This window comes from Furipterus horrens, unplaced genomic scaffold, assembly GCF_987537825.1.
Source record: "Furipterus horrens unplaced genomic scaffold, mFurHor1.1.pri manual_scaffold_3, whole genome shotgun sequence".
NCBI classification, from domain to species: domain Eukaryota; kingdom Metazoa; phylum Chordata; class Mammalia; order Chiroptera; family Furipteridae; genus Furipterus; species Furipterus horrens.
In genome coordinates, this window is record NW_028327173.1 from 48,562,199 (window position 1) to 48,582,248 (window position 20,050).

At 50.8% G+C, this 20,050-nt stretch overlaps 1 protein-coding gene across 1 annotated transcript in view; it reads left to right on the forward strand.

Annotated features, from left to right (window-relative positions):
- The window catches only part of LOC150015057 (maestro heat-like repeat-containing protein family member 7), a 31,293-nt gene extending 13,254 nt beyond the window's left edge, over positions 1 to 18,039 (forward strand). The window contains exons 11-19 of the mRNA XM_090268278.1: positions 3,216 to 3,353; positions 5,174 to 5,288; positions 9,321 to 9,461; positions 10,139 to 10,321; positions 10,932 to 11,090; positions 11,351 to 11,473; positions 15,118 to 15,220; positions 17,235 to 17,297; positions 17,831 to 18,039. Coding sequence (XP_090124404.1) covers positions 3,216 to 3,353; positions 5,174 to 5,288; positions 9,321 to 9,461; positions 10,139 to 10,321; positions 10,932 to 11,090; positions 11,351 to 11,473; positions 15,118 to 15,220; positions 17,235 to 17,297; positions 17,831 to 18,039 — 1,234 coding nt within the window. The remainder of the gene's footprint in view (positions 1 to 3,215; positions 3,354 to 5,173; positions 5,289 to 9,320; positions 9,462 to 10,138; positions 10,322 to 10,931; positions 11,091 to 11,350; positions 11,474 to 15,117; positions 15,221 to 17,234; positions 17,298 to 17,830) is intronic.
- The last annotated feature ends 2,011 nt before the right edge of the window (positions 18,040 to 20,050 follow it).

The window sequence follows — 20,050 nt, forward strand, 5'->3', positions numbered from 1 at the left end:
TTTGCCACTCAGAAATTTTAAATGTATGTAGACCAGTTTGTTAGCTTTTTCCTTTTTGGCTTCTCTTGCGTGTTATGCTCACAGAGGTGCACTTTGAGGGGCACAGGGCAAGCAGTTTTGCAGCTGGGCTTGGATTTGAGTCATGCTTCCACCACTTTGTGCTTTGTACTTTAGGGAAACTACCTTAACGTCTTGGTGGCTTGTTCCTTTGCCTATAAAATGGGGTAAGAGATTTCTACCCCCTAGGTGTGTTGTAAGGACTAAATAGGATGGCATCACAGCGGGACACTGGCACTCACTCCCCTGGCGCTCACAGGTGCTGCCATGAGGGTGTCACCCCTGACTCAGAAAGCTGGTGGCTGGAGGGAAAACAAAACCAGAGGAAAGTGGAGGGGGAAGTGGAAGAGGAAGAAGAGGAACACATCGTGGAAAAGTCCTGGGCTGCCGAGTGAAGGTGCAAACTCCTGACATGGAGGGCTTCAATCTGTTGATGCTTGCACCAGGGAGCTGGAAGAGAGCCTGAGCGTCCACCCTCACCTCTGCCTCGCAGGAGGCAGCATCTGAGACAGAAAACCAGAGGTGGGCAAGTGCCACGCTGAACGGGACCAGAAAAGCCACAAGGTGGTACCTGGGTGGAGAGGGCTACATGGCAGGTCCCACCTGGAACCTCCAAGTGTGACCTTATTTGGAAAAAGAGTCTTTGAAGATAATTGAGGAGCTTGAGATGACATCATCTTGGATGAGCCAGGTGGGTCCTAAATGCAGCAATAAGTGTTGTTATACGAAGAGGAAAAGACGCACACGGAGGGGAAGGCCACGTGAAGAGAGACAGAGACCGGAGAGCCGCAGCCACAAGCCAAGGAACGCCATGAGTCACCGGAAGCAGGCGGAGGCCAGGACGGGTCCTCTCCTCGACCCTCAGAGGGAGCAGGGCCCTGCTGGCAACTGGATTTGGGACTTGTGGTGTCCAGAATGGAGAGAGAATAAATTTCTGTTGTTTTAAGCCACCAATTATTTGGCCGTTGGTTAGGGCAGCCCGAGGAAACTAGGCACCGGGGCGTGGAAGCCAAGTGGGTCGTGGGTGCTCCAGACCCCGGTGAAGGAAAGGAAAAGCTCTAAGGAGATGGCTAAGTGCACAGAGACTGTCACAGCCTCCCGTGAGGAGAGGTGGGTGGAGGCGATGAGTGTGGGCCCCAGCTCTGTCACACGGACTTGGGTTTGAAGGGGGTGGGGGTGTCCTGCTGGAACAGACACCATAGATAGAGCTTGACAGTGCATCCCGTGCAGTTCAGCTTCCATGCTCTGCAGCAGCCTCGGGCTCTGAAGCAGCTGGTGTTAGATCCTTGCTCCCTGCCGCCTTCCCACCCCCCATCCCAGTGCAGGAACAGGGCAACACTGGCTCCATTTGCTGGGAAAAGCCAAGAACCTTCCAGGAAGGTGAAGCTCGCAGAGTTGGTGTTTGGGGAGCTGAAGGAAATGCACCCCCTACCCGCAGCTTTCTCCCAACAGTGTACCTCTGCCTTTTTACGAAGCAGAACAGGACGGCCTTCTTTGGGCTTTTCCAGGTGTCTCTTCGGGAGTGAGGTGGGGAGGAAGGGTGATGGAGAAGGTCATTTTTGTTAAACTTTGGAGCCTTATTGAGAAAGTGGTGAAGTGGGAGAAGACAAACTATGAATGATGTAGCTCTGTGTTTGGAAGTTTTGGCCTAAATCTACATTCTTTGTGGGCTGCACAGATGAGGTCAGGGGTCTGCTGTGACTGTCTGAAACCTCTAAGTCACATTCTTTCCTGTGGAGCTTCTGAGCCTTGAGCTCAATGCCGTCCCCGAACCAGTTAGCGAGAGGTGACCAACTGCCACTGGAGATGGAGATACATAACAGAGAGCACACGCAGGTGGTTCGTTCTGTTTTAGTTAAAGGTGCTGCTAATACTTGAACTGGAAGATATAACCTTCCTTCTCTAAACAAAATGCATAAGTCTCAGCTTAGCCCATGCTGGGAGTTTCAGGGGCAGAGGGAGGACAGTGGATGGGAGAGTTGGGGAGGGTGAGCCCTCGGCTGTTAGGGTGAACAACACCTGGGGCCTGCCCCACTCTATCCCCTCGTGTGTGTGTGTGTGTGTGTGTGTGTGTGTATGCATGTGTGTGCGTGTATGCACATGTGTGTGTAACTTTAAACTCTTAACAGCATGGCTAGTGAAGGACTGTCCCCGACAGCATGTGTTTCAAATAATCCACACAAAGATTGCATGACTTGAATTTTTACACTGGACTCATATTCATTACAAAACCCCAAAGAGAAAAATTCAGAGCAAATTCCTGAACATCACCTGAGTTCCAAAATGCTTTGATGCCTTGTCCTGGATCCTAGAACCACCAGCCCTGAGCATCAGCTGAACTATGCCCACAAAACCGTGTCTTAAACTCTTAAAGCAAGGGTTTGGCTTTCTGGAAAACTGTGTTTAAATGTAAACTTTATTCCACACATTGTCAGTTTTTATTTTACTAAAGGCTCATACACACACTCACAGATCTACACGCGTGCATGTCCGCACACACACACATATACAATATATACCCATGAGCAGCCGGGGCCGTGCATGCAGGGGGATGACAGCCCCTGGCGGAGCCCTCCTCCTGCTCCCTCGTACCGGGGCTCCTCAGGCTCACCCAGGGCCTTCAAAGCACAGACCGGCGTCCCAGCCTGATAGTCCCCGGGTGGTGCAGGCTCCCCAGGGACTTTTGTTGTGCACCTAGACTTGGGACTCACTCCTTAAGCGTCCTGAGCGAATGAAGGACTCAGGGTTGGACAGGAGACTGTGTGTGAAGGAGCAGAAAGGACTGTCCCATGGAGCTCCCCCCGCCATGGGCTTGATGGGGGTGGAGGGCAAGCTTGAGGCAGGACCTGGGAGGCGGGAGGCTCCAATCCGACCTCTCCATTCAGTAAAGAAACTCAGGGGAAAAGGGAGGGTAAAGCAGCAGCTCCAAAGAGAGGGACATCTTGCTTCTGTTTGCTCTCTTGTTCTCAAAGCTAATAATAGTTTGTAAAAAAGCCACTTTTTGTGGATACACTGGACACCACTAGCTAATGATTAGCATGACAGAGAGGAGCTTGTCTGGCCAGATGGGAGCTGATGGTGGGAGAGTCCTGGGTGGAGGGCGGCCCAGCCTGCTGGGGGCGGGGTGACATGAGGTCTCAGCCCCCTTATCTTGGCAGCTGGGTGGTCAAAGTGGTGAAAACCCTGCTGCTGAAGATGGGCTGCTCGTCCGAGGCCGCCTTTCTGGATGACCAGGGCGGCTGGGAGCTCTTGGGACAAGCGGAGAACCACCACCGAGGAGTGTCCCTGCTGGCTAGGTGAGGCCAGGGGCCCCCAAGGCAGGGGTTGGAGGGAGGGGAGGGACCTCAGCGTCTTCAGACAGACTTGGGTTTGCAGGCCTCTGGGCAAAACCCTTCCCTCAGTCCATCACCTCTCCTCTAAAACCAGCAGATCCCGTCTGCCTTGGTGGGTAGACAACACAGATGTGAACGACGGTGCACGCTCTTCAGAGCAAACCGGGTATCACAGGACCTGGCAACCGCAGAGCACTTAGGTTGTTTATAAAGCACCTTTCCTCACAGCATCATGAATTTAATACCCCCATTGCTACAGAAATGATGGGATGGCTGAGAGGGTCAGAGTGTGGCCTTGGAGGTGGTCTGCCTGCGTCTGAATGCCCGCTTGCTGCGTCCCATCTGTGTGACCCAGGGCAAGTTACATCCCTGTCCATGTCTCGGCTTTCCCTTCAGTCGTAAGGAAGTAACAATAGGACCCACAGCCAAGATTTGGGGTGAGGGTTAAGTAAAGCACTCGGAACAGCCTCTGGCATATGGTCAGAGCTCAGACACACAGGTTAGCTCTTACTATCGTCATGCTGCCTGGTGGGGCAGGAATTACTGATGCAGAGGAGGATGCCAGAGAGGGACAGTTGTGTACCAAAGGTCACAGAGCCAGGAAGTGGCAAAGCTGGGAAATGACCTGCTGACCCCAACTGGGGCTCTTCCCTGCAACTACACACAGCCTCCCGTGGGGTCAGGAGAGGACAGACACCTTGATTTTAAAGATGTGAGTCCTGCAGGAATGCCTGCCTCAGCCCTGCACCAAGTGCCCAGGATGGGGTCTCCTTGGGGTCTCAGCATACAAGCACATTTATTGAGCACTTACTATGCCTGAGGCACCGTGCAAAGAGCTGTATGTATGTGGATTATTCCATTTAATTCTCACCGTGACCGATGAAATAGTACTACTGTTATCCCAGTGTTACCAAAGAGGAAACCAAGGCACAGAGAAGTTAAGTGACTTGCCAAAGTCACACAGCTAGTGGTGGGGCCAGGATTTGAGCCCGAGCTGCCTTACTCCAGTCTCTGGGCACAGCTGCCACACTTCCTGGGTTCGCTGATAATGGAGCATAGTGCAGTGGTCCCCAGACTTGAGCAAGCAGGGCTTGTTTCAACACTGATTGCTGGGCCCCACTCTCAGAGTTTCTGATTCAGTCGGTCTGGGATGGGGGCCCGAGAATGTGCACTTTTGACACGTTTCCAGGGATGCTGATACTGCTGATCAAGGGGCCACGTTTTGAGAACTACTGACTTGGTACAACGAACAAGGCAGCTGGAGTGGGGGGCCCTGGGCTGGGGCGCCAGCTCTGCCATATTTCCGGTTCTGTGATCCTGAGCAGGTTACACTTGAAGTCCCTGTCTCCTTATTTATGAAAATGGGAATAATAACGGCAATGTGCTCGGGGCTTAATGGGGAGGATCAAATGCAATAACAATGTGAAAGCACCTGGCTGCTGCCGGGCGCTTAGGAGCGGGTCCTCACACCCTCTCCTTCCGGCCTCCTCCTCCTGGGGTGGTCCTGTTCAGTGGGCAGTCTGAAGTCAGGCTGTCTTACTGATTTGCCCTGTGCTGTTGGGCAAGCCACATTCCTACTCTAAGCCTCAGTTTCCCCATCTGTAAAACAAAATAGTTAAACTAGATGGCCTCTGAGGTCCTGTCCAGGTGGGAAATCCTGGGAATGCAGAAGCCCAGGTGACCCTGTCTTGTTCATGGTTTCCAGTGTCTTGGCCAGACTCCCACACAGCAGGCCTCCCTGGGGCCAGAGAGCCTGAGGGACTGCTCCCCTTCCCCACCTGCAGGGCCATGGTGCACTGCTCCTGCCGGGAGCTGTACCACATCCTCTGCCTGCTCATCTGGCTCCTGGAGCAAGGCGACGAGAAGCACAAGATCACCGCCACCGCCTTCTTAGTGGAGGTACCAATGGGGCACTGCGTGCACGGTGGGGCTGCTCCCAGGCCTTCCCCTGAGCATAGGCTTCAGTTCACATTAGTGGTCTTTTGTCCTGCGCAAATAGTACTTAACAATTGACAGTCTGTGGTGAGCATGATTTCTCTTGAATAGGAAGAGCTCCTTCTTCCCTCCCTTTTCTCCTCCTCTTTCCACTCCTTCACCCCATTCCACTCTTCTCAGACCCCTTCTGTTCCCCAGGCAACCGCTATCCTTCGCTGGGCATTTCTGTGTGCCAAGCACCAGATTGGAGGTATAAACATACGTTTGACTCTGTCCTGCCCTCAATGAATCCTTGGTGCAGCAAAGGAGCGAGAGGACATCCCCATTATAACATGGGGTGCTGTAGAGTGATGTGTGCTATGATGGGGATCATCAGGGAGGGCTTCCTTGAGCAAGTGACATCTAAGCTGAGCGAGTGTGTGTGGGGGGGTACTAGGAGGGCGTTGCTGGGGAAAGATGAGTCAGGACATGGATAGGGTCAGACCCAGAAGGGGAGACCTACTTATAATAATAGAACACGTACTGAGCACTTACTAGCTTCCAGGCACATTCTAGGACCCTTACACATACTGATTCATGTAATCCTCACGCAATCCAGTGGTGCAGATACCATTCTATCTCCCATTTCAGAGGAATAAACAGGCACAGATTTAAATAACTTTCCTAAGGCCATGCAGCCTGTAAGTGGCAGATCTGGAATTCAAACCCAGACATCTGAGCTCTTAGAACACTGTGTGTATGTGTATGTATGTGTGCGTGCATGTGGTAAAATACACATGGGGCAAAAGTAGGTTTACACTTGTGAGTACATTATTTTTGTATTATTATTTATTAATTATTGTATTATTTTCCATATGAACAGCTGTAAGCCTACTTTTGCCCCACCATGTATATCACAAAACTTGCTACTTTAATCATTTTAACTGTACAGCACAGTGGCATTAAGTGCATTCGTAGTGTTGTGCAGCCATCACCACCATCATCTCCCGAACTTTTTCATCTTCCTTCCCAAACTGAAACTTCCCATCCCCCCTCTCCTGGCCCCTGGCAACCACCTTCTACTTCCTGTCTCTGTGAATCTGCCTTTTCTAGGTTTTGGATAAGTGAAATCTACACTATCTGGCTTATTGTACTTAACATAAGGCTTTTAAGATTCACCTATGTTGTAGAATTTCATTCCTTTTTAAGGCTAAATCATATTTTGTAGTATGTATATACCACGTTTTCTTTATCCCTTCATCGGTTGACGGACACTTGCAAAACCTACTCTCTTAAGCTACCCCTGTGTGCCTCTTTTGACCTGCTGATTGTCATGTGGCAGGTCAGGGCTATCACTGGGGTCTGTACAGTGGGGCTCAGAGACAGGAGGCTCAGTTAAGGAAGGCTTCCTGGAGGAGGTGCCATTTGAGACAGGCCTTGACAGGTGAGCCAAGTCTGCCAGGTGCACAGGAGGCAGCATGGCATTCCAGGTACTCCTTGCATATTTTCTGCCTCTGCAGAAGTCCTCTTCTGGACTGTGAGTCTGCAGAACAGGGGCCATGCATTGCAGCCCCAGACCCAGTCCTCGGAGGGCTCCCAGATGGGGAGATTGAATAGAGAAGTGAGGGTCAGAATGGACACTTTGCCTGGCTTTGCAGGCACCAGCAGAACATCACCTCCAGGATGATAAGCATGGGTCTTACTTCTAATTTTCCGCATGGTTCTGGTGTGGAAAGGGAAAATATCATTTCTTGAGAGCCTACTATGTCCCAAACCCTGTGCTGACTGCTTTCATTTGTTAGTTACCCTTCTAATCTGCACAGCAGTGCTGCAAAGGAAGACTTGTGAGGCTCAAGTTTAGGGGCATTTTTCCAGGTCATGCACCTCAGGGAGTCCAGAGAGCTTCAGACCACGTCTGCATGACTGGCTCTTCTATTGCAATCAGCCTTAGTCTTAAGTGGCTGCTGCACAGTTTCTTCGGGGAGGGGGTGGGAAGTCGGACCTTGCCAGATCTCGGGGGATGCTCTTGTGTTCACCACTCTAGACTTAATCTTCCCCAGCATTCGCCTGGAACCCTGAGCAGCGGCCCTCCCTCCAGGAGCAAGGGTCCTCCCCTAGGCTCTCCTACTTCCCAGAAGAGGTGGTGGTCTGCTCCTGGCCAGAGCCAGGCCTGCTGCATACACTCTGGAACTTTGATGAGGCTCAGATGTTCCTCCCTGGCTCCCCAGGCCCCTATGCTGTGAGTGTCGTGTGTGTACTTGCTTCTACCAATGGCCAGGGAACTCCTCTAGGGCGCTGTGTGACCTTGGGCAAGTCACTGAACCTGCCTGTGCCTCAGTTTCCTCACCTGTAATGTGGGGATAATGAACTGCCCATCTCATAGGGTTTCGATGAGGATTCAGTGAGTTTACATCCAGCACTCAGAACAGTGCCAGGACACAGGAAGTGCTCTCTGTGAGTCAACTCTGTTGCTATTATTACCGTCATCGTCACCTTGACTCTTTTCTGTATTTCTAGTGCCCAGCACAGAACCTGGTGCATAGCAGGCCTGAGTATCCTGTATGGATGGGTAGGAGCCCCTCTCCCCAGCTCTCTCTTCTCATTACACAGACACACGGTCTCACTAGTCTCAGTAGATATAGGGCAGGGTAACAGGTAGGAGAAGTGTTTATGAGGACAACTAGGCAGAAAATGAAGACCGGTGATTGTGGTGGGTGGGGAGGGTGAGGAGGGAAAGGAAGGAGATGAGAGTGATGTGTGGTTTGGGGCTGGGAAAAGAATTGGGGGGGTGGCGGTTGCTAACCCTGCAATGGGGACACAGGAGGAAGGGCAATTCTAATGAGGAAAGGAACCAAATTTCATGTTTCAGGCAACAAGTGTCCCCTAAGCACATATGCCACACCACAGCTGTCTCAAAGGGACCCAAAGGAGAAACACTTGTTTGTGTCCTCAAGGAAACCCACAATGGGAGAGGGCAGGCAGACACATTAACAGAGGGGAGCCCTAAGGTCTCCATGTTCAGGGCCCTAGGGGGCCCAGAGAAGGGAGCCAGCAGCCGAGGTGAGTCTTGGGGGCACCGTCAGACGTGGCTTCTCAGGGGCTGAGTTCTAGATGGAGTCATGCAAAGTAAGCAGGGGCTAGAGTGGAGGTGGCTGCTGTGGCAGAAGGGCATCCTGTCCACCCTAAAGGGACAAAACAGTCTGGGTCATTCCATGAATGGTGCGCAGCTTGTTTAGAAGCTGGTTTATAGCAAGTGGGGCTAGAGGGCAGGCAGGCATGAATGGGGCCCCAGAGCAATTAGGGTTGATGGAGGAAGGCAATGGGGGAGAATGGGGGCTCTGAGCTGGGTAGTGACATGTTCAGCTCTGACATGAGGTGCTGGACATCTGGTGGAGGTGTGCCGTGAACTGTTGGTTTTCCAAATTGGAAGCTCCAGATGGAGGCTGAGCTGGAGGCACAGACTTAGGAGTTATTTACCCGGGGACAGCAGTTAAGATTCTGAGAATGGGGGGCTCACTGGGAAGAGTGGGCAGAAAGGACAGGGCGCAGGGCCGTCACCACTGAGTGCTGGGTGGAGACAGAGGACCAGTGGCTCTCACCAACCAAACCTGGACTGTCCAATACGGTTGCCACCAGCCACATGGGACCTAGTTGACCCTTGTAATGCAGTCTGAATTGAAATGTGTCCGGAGTATAAAATTCACACCAAGTTTCAGTGTGAAATATATCAATAAGTTTTATATTGATTACATGCTGAAATGATACTAGTTTGGATATACTGGGTTAAATAAGATGTATTAGTAAAATTAATGTTTCCTATTTCTTTTCACTCTTTTAATGTGGCTATTAGGAAATTTAGGCCTGTACACGTGGCTTGCATTGGACGGTGCTGACTGGGCAGTAATTGTTCGTGCCCCACACCCGGCCCCTGGTCATCCGGCCTGTGCTACCAGTGCATGGGACCCAGAGGGCTGCCTATCCCCTCCGTCCAGGGAGTAATCACTGTTTCTCCCTTAGCTCCTCCAGATGGAGCAGGTGCAGCAGATTCCTGAGGAATACTCTTTGGGGCGGATGGCGGAAGGCCTGAACCACCGCGATCCCATCATGAAGATTCTGTCCATCCGAGGCCTGGCCACCCTGGCCCGCAAGACTGGAAAGGTAAGCCGAGGGCAGAGGAAAGCCCAGCCCAGCTGGACTCTGGGTTGGAGGAAGGACGGAGCTGGCTGTCATCGACTTTCAGGTGCCGATGGCTGGAATCAGAATCGGAGCCTGTTTCTGTCCGTGCCTCAGCTGCTCCATCTGTAAAATAGATATCCCTTAATAATTCCCTAAATACTTCATTTGTTTTGAAGTAGTTTGTAATCCAGAGTTTTCACAATGTCCCTAAAAGCAGCGTGTGTGAGAGGGGCTGGGGATGGCAGTAATTATTCCTGCTTTACAGATTAGAAAACCAAGGCTAGGATTGTTGGGACATCATTAGCATTTCTTAAAGTGCTTTGTTTTTTCTACCAAGCACTGTTACAGCTCATGATATATATATATAATCAGGTGAAATGGCAAGATGTAGACTCTAAAGCTAACTGATAATTATACAAAGAAGGGAGTAGACAGCCAAGGGCTTCGGGTATTCAGACCAGGAAGGAGTCAGCAGGGCCAAAGAAGGCTCTGGGGACAGCAAGAGCTTGAGTGAGGGTGTCCCAGGCCGGCGGGATGGCAGAAGCAAAGGCCTGGAAGTGAGCCTTGTTGCACAGAGTTCTTCTCGGTGAAGCAGAGGCTGGGTCTCCCACCTGTTAGCCCAAGTAGGAGGCCCCATCCCAAATGCTCCTGCCCCACAGACCACCAAGGTGCAGGCTCTTCTGCCCTTCATGGTGAAGGCTCTGAAGAATGTGGATGGGCTGCTGTTGATGGAGGCATGCGAAAACCTCAAGACCATCTTCAAGGGGCTGGACCGCAGGAAACTGAATGACAGCTCAGCCTATGTGGAGCTGCTGCAGATCCTGCTGCCACACTTCAGTGATGTAAGGGACCCCCTTGGGTGTGGGTGGGAGGGGTGGGAGTTGGCTATAGAGGATGGTTCTTTACTGCCCGGCAGGTTGCAATACCTCCATGGCCCACTGGCACCTGGGCAGTGCCAAGTGGGCAGGGCCAAGTCAGCCCAGGGGAAGGGGTACCTCATTCATCATTCCAACTTGTCTGCATCTTTTTGTAATAGGTTTGCATAGAGAAAGGTCCTTTTCTAATTGGCTCGCATGGAGGGAGCTCTTCTTTTATAATCAAGTCTCCCAGTGACTTGCTTCATTGCTATTGGTCCACCTGCAGGTGGTGCATTTCTTATTGGTCCAGGCAGAGGGCTCATTTTCCCACTTGACTCTAAGACATGTTTTGGGTGAGCAGGAGGCCCGGCTGGGAAGAGCAGGAGGAGCTCCAGACCTGGGCTCCAGCAGGGAGACACTGGCCCCAGCTCAGGCCCACCAGGGGGCTCTGCTGTTCTCTGTCTCTGTGCCTCCTGTGCCTGGAGGGCGGCTCAGAATGAGTGGAAGGAAGGCCGGGGTGTGTCCCTGTGAGGCGCAGAGGCCCAGGCTGCCTCCTGGAGGAGGGAGCGTGCCTGAGCCTCCACGTCTCTCCCAGTCAGGAGAAGATGTGCGCTCCTCCTGCATCAAGCTGTACGGCAAGGTGGTCCAGAAGCTGCGGTCGTTGCCCCGCACCCCTGCCATGGAGGAACAGCTGATCAGCGCCTTGGTTCCCCTGCTGCTGACCATGCAAGAGGGCAACGCCAAGGTGGGCCCGGTGAGTGTGCGCAGGCCCCTGGCCCTGCGGGCGCCTCTCCCTTTATGGAAACTGATCCGGAGTCACTAACCACTATGGTGAGAAGTCTGTTTTCCGAAAGCACCTGTGTCAGGATTCCTCTTCCAAACACCAGCTGCGCTTGTCCACTTCAAATGGGAATTGATTTTCCAAAGTGCCGTTTCACACGACTTTCTTCTGGAACATGTTCTGGCGGTCCCGGAACTCCACAGCTCTGGTATTCTCTTTCTGTTGGTCCTCAGTGCTGTGTGAAGACCCTGTCCCGCTGTTCTTGCTTCATGGCGTGGGACTTGCCAAAAAGAGCTTATAGCCAGAAGCCCTGGGACAGCCAGCAACGGACGGTGGCCAAGATTTGCAACTACCTTGTGAGTGCTTCCAAGACGCCAGTGGTTCCTTATGAGTATGTTGGAGATGGGCAGTTCTTTCCTTTCCTCTTCTTTTTTTTTACATCTTGACTGGAAATCCAATAGCACCCATGAGTTGTTGGCTCCTGAATGTTCATCTCGGTCTCTAACTTCTCTCCTTACTCCTAGTGTTCCCTTTCCAGGGGTTTACCAGACACAACCCCCAACCCCAAACTGAACCACACGCACTGCGAGCTCAGCATGTCTCTTCCGAACTTATGACTTCCTGTTGCCATTTTGCTCTGTCCCTCTTGAGCCCCAAAGCTGAAACCCAGAATCAGCCTAGACGCCTTCATCTCCCTCACCTTCCACACTGGATCAATCTTAAATATCTTAAATACGTCTGAATCTGATTTTCCCTCCCCACCCCCACTGTCACTGCCTTTAGTTCAGGTCATGGATGTCTCTCAGCTAGGACTTGGGTCTAGCCCTCCAGTGGGTCTCCCAGCTTTTAATCTCACCTTTCCAATCCGTTCCCCACTCAGGCCACCAGAGTGGTCTGGTGAAAACACACATCTGTTTATCTTGCTGAAAGGGCTTTACTGGCTCCCTTTTCTACAACAGTAATTCCCAGAGTGTCTTGTCTATGACAACAATTCTTTTTTTTTTTTTTTTTTATCCTTACCTGAGGACATGCTTATTGGTTTTTAGAGAGAAGGGAAGGGAGGGGGAGAGAGAGAGAGGGAGAGGAACATCGATGTGAGAGAGAAACATCGATCAGTTGCCTCTTGTATGCACCCTGACAGGCCCGGCCCCCAGACCTAGGCACGTACGCTGACTGGGAATAGAACCCAAGATCTCTTGGTTTATGAGATGATGCTCCAACCAAGTGAGCCGCAGCAGCCAGGGCTATGACACCAGTTCTATAGGATATGCCCTACTGGGGAGAAAGGACGTTCTCAGACGTCCCAAACTAGGTTTGGGAAACACTGCATTGTCATCTTCCTCTTGGGTATTTGCAGCACCATCAGCTCTTTGAAGTCTCTGAGATGTTCCGTGCTAAGGGCACGTTTCATGGCTGTTTAATTTACGGTTTTCCAAACTTATCTGACCACACAGAACCAACCCCTTTTCTAGGTAACACCTGAGAACATCCTAAGGTAGTAAAGTGCTGGATATGGCCCAGTACCTCCGCATAACATTTAGGAAGCTTTGCCATCTGGTCCCATTTACCTTCCCTGTTGTCATGGGCAGGGTTCCCCTGGATGCAGACTCTAAGACAGATTAGCACGCACGGGGTTTAAGAGGGTGCACCCTTGGGGTTAACACCTGCAGAAGGGAAAGTGAGGAGCAAGAGTGGCAGAGCAGTCAAGCCTCCTCGTGGTTGCAGGGAGGCCTCAGCCAGCACTTCGTGAGATTCCCCAAATTGGAGTCGGGGGTCATATCTTTACATCCTGCCTGTCTCTGGCCGCCAGCCCCCCTGTGAAGGGACGTGACCTTGGGTTAACGGTTTTCTTCAGCCAAAGCAATCTCCATAGCTGGGAGAATACATTTTTCAAACCCAAAGGGAGATTTGGACCGAGCATGTCAGTATTCCCCATACCAACCTAACAAATATATACAAAATATCAGATTGGGAAGATGTTTCAGGACCACCATTCTCAGGAATGCTCAGAATCTCCTCACCCAGTGTCTAATATCGTTACCATCATTTTACACAGAGAGAAAACGCCCTGGAGGAAGTGCTTGGCCGGGGCGCTAATTCAAATACTTGCAGTGCCCAGGGACTGGGCAGACATCATCACGAGTGACGTGGCAGTGGCAGTGCCTGTGGCAGCCTGCAGGGCCCAGTCCCTGCTGAAAGCCCGAGTGGAGTGCTCCAACTCACTGTGCAGCCACTCTTGCCAGGTCCTCGCCTTCACAAGAGAAGCTAGAAACCCAGATTTTTTTTTTTTATTAGAGAGAGAAACATTGATTTATTGTTCCAGTAATTGATGCATTCATTGGTTGATTCTTGTATATGCCCTGACCAGGGATCTGACCCATAACCTTGGCATATTGGGAAGACATTTTAACCAACTGAGCTACTTGGCCAGAGTGAAACCCAGATTTTTATAAGACATTAGTCAGTAATCAGTTTAGCTTGCTTAAAACACTGTGTGGGTCACCACTTGGCTGGTCACTTATGGCCCGTGGGCTGCCAGCTTGTGACTCTGCAGGATTCTCTGTCCCTAGTTTTGCTCACGCGAAGGTTAAGTTCTACCGTTTGGTTTAGGAAGGGGTTGGGAACCTAGTCATCAATTCATTCATTCACTCACTCACTCATCCATCCATCATCCAACAGTTTCTGGGCACCTGCAGCATGCCAAGTCCTGTGCAGGGCACTGAGGCCCTGAGTGCAGTGAGACGGCTCCTTCTCTCTGGGGAGCTTAGGCTCCGGTGGAGGAAACGGGTATAAATAATTGCAACACAATGTCATAGGTGCTGTGACAAAGATTGTGCAAGATGCTGCAGAAACATCACAGGTGCTGGGATCAGCTCTGCCTGAGGTTTGCGGGAGCTTCAGGGAGGAGCTGGCTTCTGAGCTGAGCCTCAAGGGATGAGAGGGAATTCCTCAGATGAAGAGAGGGAAGGGCGCTGCAGTTAGGAGCAACTGCTTGTATCAGGCACAGATCTGAGGAGAACTGGGCTACATCCTGGGACTGGAGCATAATGTGCATGGCAGGTGAAGGCAGTGCGGAAGTTGAGGCCGAGAAGGAACATGATCATAAAGGCTTTGCATCATGCCCAGGAGTTCACTCCCTGATGTGGAGATTGTCAACAGGGGAGTGATCAGATCAGATTTCTCTTCATTTCCCACAACAGCCTCTTAGCAAGATGTCTGCCCCCTAGTTTCTACTTGATCAAATTCATCCCAAGCACCACTGTCAGATTATTTTGCCCAAATTATTGCTTTGCCATCACCTTATCAAGAATGAATGTTGGGCCCTGGCTGGTGTGGCTTAGCCGATTGAGCGCTCACCTGCAAACTAAAGGGCCTCTGGTTCAATTCCTGGTCAGGGCACATGCATGAGTTGCGGGCCAGGTCCCCGGTTGGGGGCGCGTGAGCAGCAACCACATGTTGATGTTTTCCTCCCTCTTTCTCCCTTCCTCCCCCTCTCTCTAAAAGTAATAAATAAAATCTAAAAATAAGAAAAAAAAATGAATGAATGCCGGCTTCCTATTTTCTAAAGCATAAGTCAGCCCTCTGCCTGCTTGGCTTTTAAGGGCCTTTAAGAACTTCCTCACTTTCCAGTTTATTCCCACCTGCTCTGCCACTTGAATCCTTCACCCTGGTCAGACCTTTCTCCTTATCGATCATGTCCCTTGTACGTCATGTGCATCCTCACCTCTGAATGGACTTGCATTTTAGAATTTTCCTTCCAGCTGCAGCAGGGGGGTGGGTTGGAAGAGGAGACACTCAAGGCAGAAAGACCACAAAAGTGATTTTTGTAATCCGCCAGGAGAAGATGAGGCCTGGCCTCTGGGGGCTCAGGCAGAGATTTTCAGGAGGCAAGAGGCCAGGGCTTGGCTGCCTGACAGTCACCATTCCCAGCTTCGGGAGGAGTGGATGAGTAATTAGTTCTCATGAGGGCTCAGCACTTTGGGGGTTCTCTTTGTCCCAGGTGAACACCCACCGAGACAGCGCCTTCACATTTCTCAACCAGAGCCTGGAGTACGCCAAGAATTCCCGAGCCTCTCTCCGGAAGTCCTCCGTCATGTTCATAGGTAACCTACCTGGGCACTAGTGCTGCTCCTGGGGCTCTGCACAATCTCCAACGTGGAAGGAAGCTGCCAGCCCTTTGGGCACCTGGATGGGTGCCTCCCCTGGGGTTTGAGGGTTGGTTAGCAGATAGTCATGGTGCAAATTAGAAAGGTCTTCTCTCCTCTGAGATCACTGCGTGGACCACAGGCTGAATTCAGCCTGGAGTCCTTGTGCAGGTCAGAACCTTGACAACTATACACAGCAGAACAGTTCCCCCTGGAGTGCAGCCTGGGCCCAGGCGCAGCGGGGACCTGCCACTGTGGACGTGGAAAAGTGACGTCGAATCTCAGCTCCATGATGCCCCCTCTCTGAGCTCAGTTTTCTCACCTGTGAGATGGGGAGCAACTCCTGTTTCACAGACTAGACAAGAATTTTTTTTTTTTTTTTTTTTAACGTGAAGCCTGGCACGTCAAGGTACTCACTCAATGTTAGTTACCTTCATTCTCGCCACAGTGCCAGCCTCTGTCTCTGTGTGGAAAAAACAAATAGCAGAGTCCCCTCACCCAGAATCCCCTGCAGGACCCTTCTGATGACATGCTGGGTATGTCTTCTCCCAGCTATACTCCCGCTCCCCACAAAATAATTACATACCCTTCACCGAAGACCAGGAAGCCCTGCTGCGAAGAGGCTTAGAGAGGATGATGCTCCCAGCCCTGTACTTTGTAAAGTGATGTTTCCTTGACTTTCCTCAAATCAGTTGCAGTTTTTTATGCATCCATCCATCCGTGGATCCCTTCAGTGGTTTGTTTAGCAAATGGTGGTTGACCCTCTACTCTGTGTCAGTCACTATGCTTAGTCCAGGGAAACAAACAACCCTTCAGGGGGTGATGCCGTTCACATGATCAGTGATGGGACAGAGGAGTCATGCCCGGACTGGGGGAGCCCTCAGAATGTGGGGGCCTGTTCAGAGGCAGCTTCTCCCGGGGAGTGACATTACTTCCTCAATCTTGTTCCAAATTAATCACTTCTAAAAGTGTTGGTGTTTAACACCGCAGGAGTCTCCTCTCTGCCAGGCGCTGTGCTGGGGGAACAGAGTTGAGCAGTGCCAGCCTTGCCCACAGACAGCGCCCACTGTGGGGCAGAACTCCAGCCTCCATGGGTGACTGATCTTTTGTGAGACTCTGAAGAAAGTTAGGAACACCTATTCTAGGAAAATGCATATCTGCATACAATTGTGCCCATGCTCTAGGATCCTTGGAGACTGCCTTAACTCTCCCCAGGGAGTTGAAGCTGAAGAAACCCCTGGTCTGATGGGAGATTCATAAGTCACATGTAAAATACAACAGACCATATACAGATAGAGAGAGACTCACAGGGACTCTGGGAACCCAGAGAAGCATTTAACCTAGCTTGGGGGCAGGGGCAGGAACGATTTCCTGGAGGAGCAACTATGTTGAGCTGAATATTCAAAAATAAATAGGAGTTAGCCAGGTAAGAAAGTGTAGGAAGGGCCTTGCAAGAGGTATAGGCCATTTAAGGATCTGGTGGCACTTTGGGAGCCAGGCATGCAGGCTGGGCGCAGGGGAGGGCTAAGTAACATCGCTGAGGAGCTGGGTCTCAGCCCCTCCATGGGCCCTGCCAACTGCCTGCCTGGAGGGTATGCCAGGCACTTGGTGTCTTTCATGTTATTGTGGTTCAAACTCCCCAGAGAAGGGGCAGCTGGGGCAGCACCGCCTCCAGTCTCAGGTGAGGATACTAAGGGCCAGTCTGACTAAGTGACTGCCTGGGGCTGTCTGTCAGAGTTGGCTACAGCCCACATCGTGCCCCTGTCCTAGTGCCATCCCTGCCCTTTGAGCCTGCCACCTCTCCCAGGGCCTCTGTTGCAGGGTCAGAATGAAGTTCTCCTTTTGTGTCCTCATTGGCAGGGCTGGAGAAGGGTAAGGGAGAGCTTCTCTGAGGAGGTCTGGTCCGAGGGTGGGATGGGGGTGGGGTCAGAGTAAGGAGGTAGGTATGCTCACCTCTCGGATTATGCTCAAGGGTCGCTGGTCCCCTTCATGAAGAGCGTAATGACGGAAGAGCATCTGCATGAAGTTAACGCCGGTAAGTTGTGCTCTGTGTTGGTGAGATTTCAGGGGCCAGTGAGAGAATGCATAGGCCCACAGTGGGTCATAGAAGAGGAAAGGGATAAGTCCCAAGGGAAGGGTCCTCAGCTCAATTCAGTTGTGTTAAGTCTTTATGCAGATGAGTACATGTTATGTACCATGGAGTCGCCAAGACAGAGGACATAGCCCCATCCTAAGGGAGCTTATAGTCTAAGAAACCAGACTCAGAGAACCAGACTCAAAATCACTTAGTTCAGGGCAAGCACTTCAGACTCTTAAAAGGGGCAGATTAATTTTGTAACTGGGAAAGCTGATGGGAAAACTGAAGGTAGGCTGGGGCACTCCAAGAAGACTTCCTGGAGGAGGCAGGTTTTGCTTCAGGCGTTGAAGAAGCTGAGAGGAAGGTAAGATGAGGGGAGGTTGAACAAAGGGTGCCGAAGCCATGTCATGGAAGTGAGAAGGAAGGTAAGGTGTGAGACCCATGTGGAGACCTGGTCTTCACAAGTGGCCCCTTTCCTTCCCATGACCCAGCTCTGAAAAACTTGAGAGACGACCCAGAAGCCTCAGTATGTATCTGTGCGGCCCAGGCCCAGGACAACATCCTGGCCAGCTGTTGGCTGAACTCATCGCCACTGCCACATGGGGACTCAGCCATCATACATCGCGGGAGTCCTAATGATGAGAACCTGCCCACTTGCCGTCGGCGGCGCTCCTGGATCATGCGGGCACTGGGCTTCTGATCGATGTCCTTCAAGTAGTGTTTTGATATGATATGGTTACAATGGTTCCAACTTTTTCCCCTTTACTCCCCTCCACCCAGCACCCCCGCCCCAGCAATCCGCCCCCAAGTCCATACCCATGGCTCGTACGTACAAGTTCTCCTGCTTCACCCTTCTATTCTTTTTCTTATTCTTCCCCTTTTAATAAATAATTAATGATTTTAAGAATAAAAAATAACAACCCTTCCCTCTTAGATATTAAGACCCTTTATAATCTTATAAAGGACAATGGGCGAAGGTCTCATGCTCCTCTAGCTGCTTCAAGCTGGACATGGTCATCATCCTACCTACCCTTGGGTCCAGAAATCCCAAATAAGAGTGGGGGTGTGGAGTGGAGGGTGGCCTTCCCACATGGGGAAGGATCGTGCAGACTCCAGGTCAGTTGGCTGTCTCCGGACAACGGCGTGCTTGGTTAAACAGGCTGGCATCCTTGTTGTATTCTGGGGGCAACATATTTGGCAAAAAGGGTTAAAAGACATCATTCAATCCATAGCCACTAGATGACAAAAGGCAGGGATTAATTTTTCAATGTTCCACATTAGGGGAAAAAAAAAAAAAAAAAAAAAAAGGCTTCTTTGGAGGAAGGTGTGCTAGGCACATCTCACTTGTCCAAAACCCTTTTGCTCATTATACTTAGTTTTGGCTGAGGGAAATATTTTAGGTTTCCCCCCTCTCCGACCTCTGGGCCCTTTCAGTCCACGCCATTAGGATAGAAAAGAGAAACCAGTTTTAAAGTGAAGCCCACAGACCACCCCATTCTTCGCCAACCCAGCCACTTAGTTCAGCCAAACCGTTGAGTCTCAGGAGGCAGCGCTGCAGACAGGATTAAGTGAGGCCTATACGTACAGACAATCAGTCGGGTAATGCAGTCATAGGCTTATGCCCTTTGAAAACAGAAAACACATGTTAATTTATGTATTATAACCTACAAACAAGTCCCTAAATCTGTAAGACTGTCTTATTGGAAAGACATCCAGTTGCAAGGCACTTGACATTCTTCTTGCCTGTAACTTAAATATCTTTGATGATACCACAGACATGGTTTAACTTTCAAGTGAAAACATATTTTAAATGAAAAGAAACGTTAGAGACGGTTAGCTGCCCTACTTTATAGTCTACCGCTGATCATTGTGATTTTCCTTGAATAATGGTTTTTTCCCCTAAGATTACCCTCCTTGTCATTAAAGGGACTGCATTAAGTCCATTTTTAATTTATTCTGTTCATTTGCATATACACAACAAGAGCAGCAAATGATCACTTATGATCTTTAGTTTTTCTTTGCTGAAACTTACCCAAGGAACATTTAGGGTGACCTTCAGTCTGCTCTTCAGGGCACAGAAGCTGGGCCACACACCTGGCATTCAGCCTTGCCTATACACCCCTGTCTTTTCTAAGTCCTTCTGGTTTTTCATTGTGCCATTGTACACAACTAGTAATTAATGCACCTTGTAAGTGAGTAAATAACACATTAAGCTAATAAGTAGTGTAGCTGAAATTGTGATTGACACACTCAAATCCTAAAGTCCATGTTCTTTCTTGCTATAGGGGTAATGTTGTCTCTTTAGGGACAAGATCTATCAATACATCTTATTCATCCCTGCATCCCAGCTCCCAAGATTGTACCTGGTGGAAACAGATGCCTAATGCATGTTCAAGGAGGAAGGAGAAGGGAACGGGAAAGTGAGAGAGGGAGGGAGGACACAAGTTTCAGAGACATACCCACAGAGCGCTCACCATGGAAATGAAGGTCAAGGCCCATTCAGTAGCCAGCTGCATTTTTCTGAGAAAGAAGAGCTGAGGGATGGACCTATGGGGGTTTGCTTTTGTGAGCTGTCAGACTGTCTGCTATACTCCAAAGGGAGGACCTTTGGAACTTCACCAGTGACCGAGGAACAGAGCCTGTCAGAATCTGCTCATGATTCCAAAGGCCCTCCACTGGCCCGGGGTGCGACTGGGGGCACAGGAGCATAG